We start from the raw sequence: 12353 nt of genomic DNA on the forward strand, positions 1-12353 counted from the left end.
AACCGATCTGTGGTGATAAAGAAAACGCAAGATGATCTAGCCAAAAATGTATAAAACTATCAGACTGACAGAGCAGATCCAGGGTGAAGGATTCTTTGGCTAAGGAGTCTTGAATGAAAGGGAACGATTTCAAGTTAAGGAGTGGGCTATTTAGGCCTAAAAGTGAAGGGCAAGAGAGTGGTGGAGTTCTGGCATGCCTAGTCTTGGCTTATGTTCAAAACAAAGCTGATTTCTGGACGGGAGGGTCATCGGAGGTGAAGTAAAATGGATTTGAGGTAAGAGATCAGCCGTGCTCTTGTTAATTGATGGAGTGAGCTTGGTGTGGGGAGGGGAGTCTGGATGGCATGTTCCCTGTTCCTTCTTACTGCATTATTATGTAAGCAATAAAACTGTAGAAGCTCCTAGCAACTTTGTTCTGAGATAATACTCTGCAAGTCAGGCAACATCTGTGGGGACAGGCAGAGTTAAAATTTCTGGCTGGTGACCTTTCATCAGGCCTAGGAAATGTTAAATTCAGCTACATCTTATATTGCATGGTAGAGGGAAAGAGTGGAGAAAAGCAAATGGCTGTCTCTGCTAAGCTGGAGACCTAAGGTGATGGAACAATGCAAGAGCTGGCAGAGGGTATTGAGAGCATGGTAATTTCAGCCGATCTGTCTGGAGGAGTGAACAGAATGAGATGAATGAATTCAGTTCAGAGAGAGAGAGAAAAGAAATGCTAGAATGGTGTGAAGTAGAATATTGCATTTACTGGTAACGTGAAATAAAAGAGAATTCTGGAAATACTCAGCTGATCAAGTCACATCGGTTGAGAAAGAAACTGAGTTAATTTTATAGGTCAATGGTCTTTCATCGGAACTGTGCAAATAAGATAAGCAAGGCTGGTGGAGAGAACTTCACATTTCCAGCTTTCTCTACTTCAGTAAACTTCTTTTGTTTCAACCCCTTCCAAACTGATGAAATGTCACCAAACTGTAGTTAACTCCACAGACGCTGCCTGACCTATTGAGTATTTCCAACATCCTCTGCTTTGGTTTGTATAAAGCTTTTTGAGTATATTTTTCCAGCTGAAAATTAACTGTGTAGATTGGAGTTGTGTCTGTTTAAAGTCCATTTTTGCTGTTTGCATTTTATTGTCTCTTCCATGGAATTTGTTTTTTTTCAAAGAGTGGGTCTACCTCTGTGCTGGTGATTTGCATGGCACTTTATGTTTGCCTGTCCTTCCAACTCTGTCTCCATCTGTACCACCTGTGGTTCTGTAAACAGAACGACATTTTCTCAATAAAACACAAGGATGTTTTTGTAAATTGCCTGACGTCATTTACAGTAGACTGTCAGTATCTCACTGAAGTCTTGCCTCTTCCGTGGTTGTTTTTAGGTTATGTTTTTAGTACACTGCTGATCTGGAGCAAGATGAAGGCACTTTTGATGTCTGCTCTGCAAATTGTTGGTGGCCGTGCATTCGGTGTGGATGTCGTTATCTAAGATGGTATTTTCTTATGTAGAACTGCGGGACTGCTGCATATTGCAGTACCATCACTTTGTTAAGCGGAGAACCTCTTTGCCCTCCCCAGTATCTGTAAAAGATCACACTGTTCTGCTGGAAGGAAAACGCAGCGTTTCTCCCTTGCATCCTGAGTGGTAATCGTTTCTCTGCAGCAACGCTTAAGCAGATGATCTAATTTCTGTTTTGTGGGAACTATGCACAAATTGACCACTACAGTTCCTAGTTTATGTCAAGAAGTTTTAAGTTTTGTGCAAATGGAAATAAGTGTGAGGCACTGATAGGGTAGATAGTGATAAACTTTTGTTTTCCCCAGAGCAGAAGACCAGAGATTTAAGGTGAGTAATAAAAGAATGGGTTGTGATCTCATTAATTCTCAGTGAAGCAGCCAAAGGTACAAGAGGTCTGTCTAAACACATGATATTCTACAGATGCTGGAAATCGTGGGCAGCACACACAAAACGCTGGAGGAGCTCTGCATTCTGCTGACTTCAGTCCTTAATCAGCTGCCTGATGTTGCTGGATGTGCTGCCTTCCTCAAGCACTTTGTGTAAGGACTGACTAACCTTGGCAACTCACTCAGCAGACCTTCCGCAATGGGAAACCCCAAGTCAGCAAAATGCGGGCTCGGACGGGATGCTTTTACCCTGTTGCTTTAACCAGTCTTTTCGTTCTGATCTTAGGTACCATTCTCTGCTTCCACTTCCGAGAGAGCTTCTCCCAGAGGGTAAACTGTAAGGCTAGGGTTGAATGACATGGATCTGTGCGAGGCGGAGGACCTTGACACCGACGATGAGGTGTTCGACCATGACCTGATGGCTCCCGACAGCGGGTACAGCGAGGCCAGAGGGAACTGTCCGCCCAGCTGGAATCCAGCCCGCCCCCGGCTGTTTTCACAGGCACAATCCTACGGATCGCCATATAGCCACAGGGAACAGTGTGACAGGGGCACCCAAACATCCAGTTCAACTCCTTCAGACCTGCACCCGGAGTTACCCAACCCCATGTTACCCAGTGGAGTTGGAAGTGAGCCACAGAGACTGTTCTATGGTAATCTTTTTTTTTTGCTTTCCATTGATAATTTCACTTGTTACTCGGACACACAATGTTCTATTTTTTAATAGTGCGTTCGCGTACTTTTGCTTCAAGATTATTATCTCTGCACTGAGCAGCCCTGTCAAGCAGCCCTTTCTCATTCAGGACTTGTTTTTAAATCAAATGCAAGGAAGGCATTCAAGTGATCTGTTTTTCTCTCTTGTTTGTGCTAACTGGCTTGCTCCTTCTCTGCTCATCTCGCTGTCTCTCTATTCAACCACTTTCTTCTCCCCTTGGCTTTCTTTTCCAAATCTCCCTCCCCATCTCTTCTCTGCACCCTTCGTTTCTCTCGTTTCTCTTTAATTGCCTGTGTAGCGACTACCTGAAAATGAACTCCAGGTCACCGAGGGGCTCAGTGAAGGGAGTGTGACACTCTTCCAACTAACTGAGTTCCAACTCAGAAAAGTACATTTAACCTTTTACTAGAAACCAACTGTAAAATCATTCGACTCTTCGGTTATTCACGTAAAAGAAAGACGAGCGAGACGAATGTAATTGGATCAAATTCAAACAAAGATGAGCGGCCAACAGAAAATATTCACTCCCTACTCCCACCCCTTTGTATGGCTCCAAGGCGGTGGACAGGTGACTGTATTCACTCATTTCTAATAAAGCCACGTGACAGATGACCTTAATCCAGAGTGAGGACGTACAACACAGGTACAATACAGACAGGCAATAGATAGATACTTGGTTTCTACAGCCTCCATGTCTCATTTCCCCCTTCTCTGTTCTCAGCCTTCCCTTTCCATTTCTCCCTACCTTTCCTTCATGCCTCACACTTATTTCTCTCCTAACTTTATTTCCTTCTCTCTGCTGTTCCTTTTTTCGTCTTCCCCTGATTTCTCTTCAAGCTTTTTAAGTGTTGTTGGAGCTACACTTATCGAGGCAAGTGGTGGGTGCTCCATCACGCTCCTGAATCGTGCCTCATGGATGGTGAAAAGGCTTCAGGATATCAGCAGGTGAGTCATTCACCATAAGGTAGCTCAGTAAACACAGTGCCTATAAAAAGTATTCAACCCCTTTTGGAAGTTTTCATGTTTTATTGTTTTACAACAATATTGAAGACAAGTGTGTATCTTCAGGCTCCTGTACCTCCTCCCTGATGGCAGCAATGAGAAGAGGGCATGTCCTGGGTGATGAAGGTACTAAATGATAAATGCCACATTTTGAGGCATTGCCTTTTGAAGATGTCCTCAATGCTGGGGAGGCTATTGTCTGTGATAGAGCTGGCTGAGTATGCAACCTTCTGCAGGTTTCACCGATCCTCTACAGTGGCCTCTCCATACCAGGTGGTGATACAGCCAGTGCGAATGCTCTCCACGGTGTATTTGTAGAATCAGATAACTTTAGTGTCATACCGAATTTCTTCAAACTCCTAATGAAACATAGCTGCTTTAGTCCCTTCTTTGCATCAGTATGTTGTGCCCAGGATCGATCTTCAGGGATGTTGACCCCCAGGAAATTGAAACTGCTCACCCTTTCCTCTGCTGATCCCTCGATGAGGACTTTTGTGTGTGTCCCCTTGACTGAAGTCTACAATCAATTCCTTGGTTTCCCTGACTTTGAGTGCAAAGTGGCTGTTGCGACATCACTCAACCAGATGATCTATCGCACTCCTGTATGCCTCCATGTCATCATTTGAGATTCTGCCAACAACAGTTGTGTTATTGGCAAATTTATAGATGATGTTTGAGCTGTGCCTAGCCACACAGTCATGGGTAAAGAGAGAGCAGAGCAGTGGGAAAAGCACACATCCTATAGAGGTGCGATGGTGTTGATTGTCAGCGAGGAGGAGATGTTATTTCCAGTCTGCACTAACTGGTCTCCTGATGATGAAGGCAAGGATCCAGTTGCAAATAGAGGTACAGAGGCCCAGATTTTGAAGCTTGTTGATTAGCTTTGAGGACATGATGGTATTGAACACTGAAGTATAATTGATGCACAGCAGCGTGATATCCAAGTAGTCCAAGGCCGAGTAGAGCAGTGGGATTGTATCCTCTTTAGACATATTGTGGTGATAGGCAAATTACAGCAGGTCCAGTTCCCTGCTTAGGGAGGAGTTGATTCTGGGCATGACCAACCTCGCAAAGTACTTAATCACAGTTGATGTGAGAGCAACTTGGCAAAAGTCACCGAGGCAGCTCACCCTGCTCTTTTTGGGCACTGGGATGATTAATGCCCTTTTTGAAGCAGGTGGAAACCTCCAACTACAGCAGTGAGGGATTGAAGATGTCGGTGAACACTTCAAAACATACCTCTACAGGGTGAGCCCTCACAGGGAGTCAGGCCCAGATGGTGTAGCTGTTCGGGCTCTGAAAACCTGTGCCTCAGTTGGTTGGCACGGGTTTTCAGAGCCCGAACAGATACTTCTGCATCTGACTGCCTGTGAGGGCTCAGCCTCTTGTATTATGTTTTGACGTCAGCCTCCGAGACAGAGGGTTAGCAGGGATTCACCCAAGTGTAGTGTTATTCTCCCTTTACAAGTGTGCATGAAATGGGAAGGGGAGGGTAAGAGATAAAACAAAGGACAAGGGGTGGGGCAGTTAGTTAAGCCTTCAGAAGAGTGCATCATCATCATTTTCATTTCCAGCATTTGTTGTTTAATGACTTAGGTCTTGTGACTATCTAAACTCAGCTTTCTTTCCCAGCATGGTAAATAGACAGAGCCAGATGGATCACTTAAGACTGACTAGGATGGATCGTGTCAAGCAAGGGATCAGGGACTGGTTGAGAAGAAGATGAGAGATAATTCAATTGACTATTTGGGTGGTCTCCCCAGGCCGGTTTGTTTCTGTGTCTTTAATTTCATTAAGAGCTTGTCATTAGAGTTCAGCAGGCATGGTTAGTTTACTTCCAGGGATATTTCAGTTCAGCCCCCACCACATTGTGTGGTACTAAAACACTTGGTGAAGAAGGTAGAAGCTTTTATTTTACTTAAAAAGAAATAAGTGATAAGCTATCTGGAAATACAGTGCCCATAAAAAGTATTCACCACCACCCCCCCGGAAGTTTTCATGTTTTATAGTTTTACAACATTGAATCACAGTGGATTTAATTTGGCTTTTTTTGACACTAATCAACAGAAAAGACCCTTTCATGTCAAAGTGAAAGCAACTTTCTACAAATTGGTCTAAATTTATAACAATGATGATGCATCTTTGGCAGCAATTACAGCCTTGAGTCTGTGTGGATATGTCTCTATCAGCTTTGACATCTGGGCACTGCAATTTTTCCTCATTCTTCTTTACAAAACTGCTGAAACTCTGTCAGATTGTATGGGGATCATGAGTGAACAGCCCTTTTTACAAGTCCAGCCACAAATTCTCAATCAGATTGTGGTCTAGACTGTGACTGGGCCACTTCAGGACATTAGCTTTGTTGTTTTTAAGCTATTCTTGTGTAGATTTGGCTTTATGCTCGGGGGCATTGTCTTGCTGGAAAACAAATCTTCTCCCAAGTCGCAGTTCTCTTGCAGACTAAATCGGGTTTTCCTCCAGGATTTCCCGGTATTTTGCTGCATTCATTTTACCCTCTACCTTCATAAACCTTCCAGGGCCTGCTGCTGTGAAGCATCCCCACAGCATGATGCAGCCACCACCAAGCTTCACGGTAGGGATGTTGTGTTTTTGATGATGTGCGGTGTTTGGTTTACTCCAAACACAGCATTTAGTCTGATGGCCAAAAAGCTCAATTTTGGTTTCATCAGACCACAGAACCTTCTTCCAGCTGATTTCAGAGTCTCCCACATGACTTCTGGCAAACCCTGGCCAAGATTTCAACTGAGTTTTTTTTCAGCAATGGCTTTCTTCTTCCCACTCTCCCATAAAGCTGTGACTGGTGTAGCACCCAGGCAACAGTAGTGAAGCATCTCAGTCACTGAATCTTGTAACTCCTCCAGAGTTCTTATAGGTCTCTTGGTGGCCTCCCTCACTCGTTCCCTTCTTGCACGGTCACTCCGTTTTTGAGGGTGGCCTGCTCTAGGCAGATTTACAGCTGTGCCATATTCTTTCCATTTCTTGATGATTGACTTAACTGTACTCCAAGAGATATTTTGTATTTTTCTTGTATCCATCTCCTGACATGTGCTTTTCAATAACCTTTTCACTGCGTTACTTGGAGTGTCTTGTCTTCATGGTGTAGTTCTGCCAGGATACTGACTTGCCAGCAGTTGGACCTTCCAGATACAGGTGTATTTTTACTACAATCAATTGAACCACCTTGACTGCACACAGGTCTCCAAAAACAGATCTCCATTTAAATAATCGTGTGACTTCAAAAAAACAATTTTGGCTGTATCAGTGAGGATTTGGTGTGTCATGTTAAAAGGTGGGGGGTTAATACTTATGCAATCAATTATTTTGTGTTTTATATTTTTAATTAATTTGGATCATTTTGCAGAGATCTGTTTTCACTTTTACACGAAAGAGTCTTTTTCTGTTGATCAGTGTCAAAAAAAACAAATTAAATCCACTGTGATTCAATGTTGTAAAACAATAAAACGTGATAACTTCCAAGGGAACTGAATACCTTTTATATACACTGTATTTTGAACATGAGTTTGTAAAAAAAAATTGGCACAAGTATTGCTGCATGTGTGAAGTCCTTACTCAAGTGTGTGTGTGTGTGTGTGTGTGGCACTTCAGTGTATGTATGCATTTATGTGCATAGGAATAAGTGCAATTGTGTACACGTACTATACACGTGTGTGTGTGCGCGCACGTGTGCACGCCAGTATGTGAAGTATATTAACTTGCTGAGGCGAATGGTGCCTTTGTCCTCCAGCTTCACTCCCCATGGCTAGTAGCAGAGGTTAGATGTTTGGAAACGGGCCTTTGATCTTCAGGAGCTCAGGAGCTGAGGTTAATCTTTGAACTAAATTCAAAGGCTATTGCCTGAGATTCTGCGCAGAAAGCGGTCACGTTCATCTGTTGTATTATCTGCCAAGAACTTCGGGGGAGATTCATCTGTCACCTTGTTCCTAACTCTTATACTCACGACTGAGTTTTGAGCTTTTTTCCCCCAGTTCACTTTTGACTCTTTGTATTGATTGGAGTTTGCTGAACCTCCCATATAACATCACTGGACAGCAGAGATCAATTCCCTTTGGGTACTAGGGGTTCCAATAGTGCCTCGCATAAAATTGAAAAGGGGCTCTATCCCTAGGAAAGGCAGCAGGCAAAACTGTGCACAGTGAGATCTCACAATGTAATGATGACCTGTTCCAATGAGGTTGGTTGAATGACATTTACTAGAATACCACAGATAGCAGGGGAATAATCTGTGGTGTTCTAGTAAATGTCACCTTCGCCCAAAAGAGGTAGAAAGGCTTCATTTTGGTGCCTTAACCAAAAGATGGCATCAATGATGATTTTAGTTTTACCATCACAATCCCTTATCCTACCGTTTCTCATGCTCTGGCTTCTCCTGTGATGATCTCTCTGCCCCTAATTAAATCTACTGTCTTTCTCACATCTTTTCCTGTCTGGAAACAGCCCTCAGAAATCCCTTTTCCTAAGAATGGTTCCAGCTTCTTAATTCCCCCACAATTGTGACATAATTTTACAAAATCTGCAAGCTTCTCCTCCTTCCTTTGAATGCCCTGCTGATGCCCCAGGCGCTCTTTAGAGCCTGTGTCTGTGCTAGAAGAGTCATCCTACTTAATGTAGTGCATCCCTTTCTTTACCTTAACCTCATTCCTTCCTTTTAACTCCCACAACTAATTGCTTGGCCTCTCATAATAACCCACGCACTATTTTCCTTAACCCTTCCTTGCCTATCTCCAACACTAATGTATCACTGAGTGTTTAACTCAACACTACGTTCCAATGTAACCCAAGCGACAGTTGTATTTTCCTAACTCTGAAATTATGTACTTTGTGACAGACTGCAGCTTTCTGTGTGTCCTTTTTGATCCCCTTTGGACTTTTAGCTAACTTTTCACAATAAATCATAGATTCCCCCACTTCATCTGTTTGTCATTAGTTGACACTCCACTCGCTATGTTGACACTATTTGGCACCACCTATTTGTTTTTGTAACTTATAGTAATTTTATGTCTTTGCACAGTACTGCGGCTGCGAAACAACACATTTCACATAGTGATCGTGTTTCAGTAGGATACCTGCGAATCTGCTGGGGTTGCCTGTTCTGTCCAGTGCTCCCGAAGGGGCCTTCTCTACATTGGCGAGACCCGTCATAAAATGGGAAACCACTTCGTCAGGCACCTCCACTCCATCGGCCACAAATGGGTCTTCCCGGTGGCCAAACGTTTTAATTCCTATTTCCATTCACGTTCCAACGAGTCGATCCATGGCCTTCTCTTGTGCCAAAGTGAGGAGCCCACCTTCAGGGTGCAGGAGCGACACCCTATATTCCTTCTGGGTACCTCCAACATGATGGTATGAATATTGATTTCTCCTTCTGGTGAACAAATCCCTCCAACTTGTCTATGTTATATTGTATTATATATAACATACACTCAGTGGCCACTTGATTAGGTACACCTGCTCGTTGATGCAAATATCCATTCAGCCAATCAAGTGCCAGCAACTCAATACATGGTCAGGAGATTCAGTTGTTGTTCAGGCCAAAGTTCAGAATGGGGAAGAGATGTGATCTAAGTGACTCTGACCATGGAATGATTGTTGGTGCCGGACAGGGTGGTTCAGGTATCTCAGAAACTGCTGGTCTCCTGGGATTTTCACACACAAGTCTCTATAGAGTTCACAGAGAATGGTGCAAAAAAGACAAAATAACATCCAGTGAGCTGCAGAGTGAAAATGACTTGTTAATGAGAGAGGTCAGAGAATGGCCAAACTGGTTCAAGAGACAGGAAGGCTGACAGGAAACCACACTTTGCAACAGCGGTGCACAGAAAAGCATCTCTGAATGCACAGCATGTCGAACCTGAAGTGGATTTGCTATAACAGCAGAAGGCCATGAACATACACTTGGTGGCCACTTTATTAGGTCCCGGAGGCACCCAATAAAGTGACCACGGAGCGTGGATCAGTTGCAGATATAAGTGGAGAAATGGCAGATGGAGCTTAATCTGGGCAAGCATGAGGCTTTGTGCTCTGGGAGATTGAACGTAAAGGGACAGTTGTAAATTAATGGCAGGATCTTTAACAGTGTAGTTGTACAGAGGGATCTTGGGGTCCAAGTTAGTAGCACCCTGAAAGTGGCGACATAAGCTGATGCAGTGGTAAAGAAGGCATATAGGCATGGTTGTCTTTATTAGTGAGCATACTAGCTCATGAGGCAGATTTATAGAATATTGCATTCAGTTGTGGTTGACCCATGGTCGGAAGGACGTGAAGGTTCTGAGGAGGATACAGAAGAGATTTACCATGATACTTCCTGGATTAAAGAGTGATTTATTGAACTGTGTAGAATGATTAAAGTTGTTGATAGGATAAACAGAGGAAATCATTCCCTTGTGAACATAATGTTATTGCCTGAACTAACCCCCGCAGTTGGGATGTGGGAAGCAGAACCTTGCAGAAAGTATCATGAAAGGTGTGTCTTCATGCCAAATTTGATGCTGGCAGTCAACAGAAAATCTCAGAACTGAAGGAGGTAGGTTTTTGCTGCATTGGATTATCAAAGGACATGGAACTCATGTTGAAGCAGATCAGCTAGGACTAGGTGGAGGTAGATTTTTGTCATGGAAAATTTGAACCTAAGTCATGGAGCAGTCATGGTGTGTATCACAAAAGCATGGAAAAATAACATCGCACTGAGTGGTGCATTAACACGCACACAAGAAATATAAATACAAACACTGAACTAAATTTAGGAACTGCCTTGAAAAAAGAGATTTAAAAATGTTGAACATTTCCCTGTCTTTGAAAATAAAGCATGCAAAGTAAAATAAAATTGCTATGCTCTTCTGTAGAAGTCCACTTTTTGTTGCTTCATGCTTTATTCTGGTGCAAGATGTTGTATGTTGGGAACTCTGGTGGCCTAATGGAACTGAAAGCCTTGTCATAGGGAATGAGTGGTCTTTTAGTATTAACATATTTCCAAATGGTAGCTGCAGCAAGTGTTGAAAACTTTGATTCCACATTCTTCCAAATCTAGTGAGCACGGCTGCATCTTTGTGCAACTCTCCATTCTGCAACAACCACAGTGTTCACTTTATGGGCTGCTTTTCAAACAAAGGAACACACAGCCTCGGCCAGTGGTATGAATGATGCTCCCAAGTATCATAGATCTATGGTTGCTAATGATACAAAGCTGCAAATGGATTGTGAAGAGGCTGCAGAAGGGGTATGGACAGGATAGAGGGACAGGCAAGGAGTAGAAGGTAGAAAAGAGACATTTGTGAGCTTATTCATATTGCGGCAGAAAGTAGTAAGATCGATCGATTTTAAGTAACGAGAGACTAAAATGAGTTGTTGTTCAGAAGAACTGAGTATTCACATTATTAAAAGTTAATGTGAAGGTACTGCATGAAATTAAAATAGTAAATGGAATATACGTTAGTATTTAATATAAGAAGGTTTGAATGCAGGAGTAAAGACATCTTACTGCAGTTATATCGGGACTGCATCTGGAATATTATGTAAAGGTGTAGTCCCCTACCAAAGGAAGGATTCATTTGTGGCGGGAGTGCAGTGAAGATACTACAGATTGAATTTGGATTTGGGGTTTATACTGAGGGTGGGTTAAGCAACTGGACCTTGAGTTTAGAACGTGTAGCAATCTCATTGAAACATGCAGGGCTTGACAAGATAAATGCAGAGATGCTGTTTCCCCAGTTGGAGTATCTAATCACAAAACAAGCTTCTCTGCTAGTCAAGACTCAGGTGAAGAAACTTCTGAAACCACCAGAGTCTAATATACCTTTGCGATTCGCTAACCAAGATTCTTGTGGAGACTGAGTCACTGAGTCTGTACGTTCAAAATAATTTTTGAGATATTAGGGGATGAAGGGATGGATATGGGGTTAGTGCAGTGAAATAGGGTAGAGGTAAATGATCAGCTACAGTACGAGCTCATTCAATGACAGAGCAGGTGTGAAGGGCCTTATGACATCCTCCGCGTTCAATTTCTTAAGTTCTTATTTTGCCTGATTTGGTCACAGACTGGTCAGGCATTGAAAAGTCCTGGGGCAGGTTGCCAAAACCAAGAATGGCTCCGTAAACAGGTCTCCATCAGCTGACCTTCGCAGCCAGGGACCGCTTTTCCCCTGTGTGCTGTGCTCGTTCAGTAGCATTTCTCTCACTCCACAGTGCATGCTATTTGCCTCTGTATGCCTTCTATGCCTGTGGCTCATGCGTCCAACCAGCTTGGACGGATGACCTGCAGGCATAAACGGTACTGCATTTGGAAGCCGAGCTTTCATTCGCCTTTCCTAAATCTTCATCATGGGTGTTGCTTTATCCCACGCGAGAGCAAATTTTGTCTCCATAGAACTACCCTTGCAATCTTAAAGTTAACAGTGTGCAAAAACAGCAGCCAGTCAGATGCACATCCATCTTAAGTTTATGCTCCAGTTTATTTAGAGCCCAAGCATGGGAGGATGAACCCTGGGCACCCTCCTAAGACTATGGTCAACACGCTCCCAGAAGACAGCGGCGCGGCTAATGTAGATGAACTGAACACACTGATGAGGGAGAGGGAGAAGTGGAGAGTCCGTCATCGTGCCCGACGCCGGCCCCCTAGGCCTGAGTCAATGTAGTAGTAGTAGTAGTTGTTTAGAGCAGCCAGATGTTGAGAACATCTGTGTCACATCAGCAACAACACA

General features: G+C 43.4%; 1 protein-coding gene across 3 annotated transcripts in view; it reads left to right on the forward strand.

Annotated features, from left to right (window-relative positions):
* Positions 1 to 12353, forward strand: part of LOC140201391 (bcl-2-modifying factor-like) — a 102917-nt gene that overhangs the window by 32587 nt on the left and 57977 nt on the right. Inside the window, exons 1-2 of one of the 3 annotated variants that reach the window (XM_072265451.1) lie at positions 1403 to 1489; positions 2188 to 2554. In XM_072265451.1, coding sequence (XP_072121552.1) covers positions 2260 to 2554 — 295 coding nt within the window. In that variant the 5' untranslated portion in view covers positions 1403 to 1489; positions 2188 to 2259. The other 2 variants (XM_072265442.1, XM_072265435.1) reach the window with 2 other exon arrangements.

This window comes from Mobula birostris, chromosome 1 (assembly GCF_030028105.1).
Source record: "Mobula birostris isolate sMobBir1 chromosome 1, sMobBir1.hap1, whole genome shotgun sequence".
NCBI lineage: Eukaryota > Metazoa > Chordata > Chondrichthyes > Myliobatiformes > Myliobatidae > Mobula > Mobula birostris.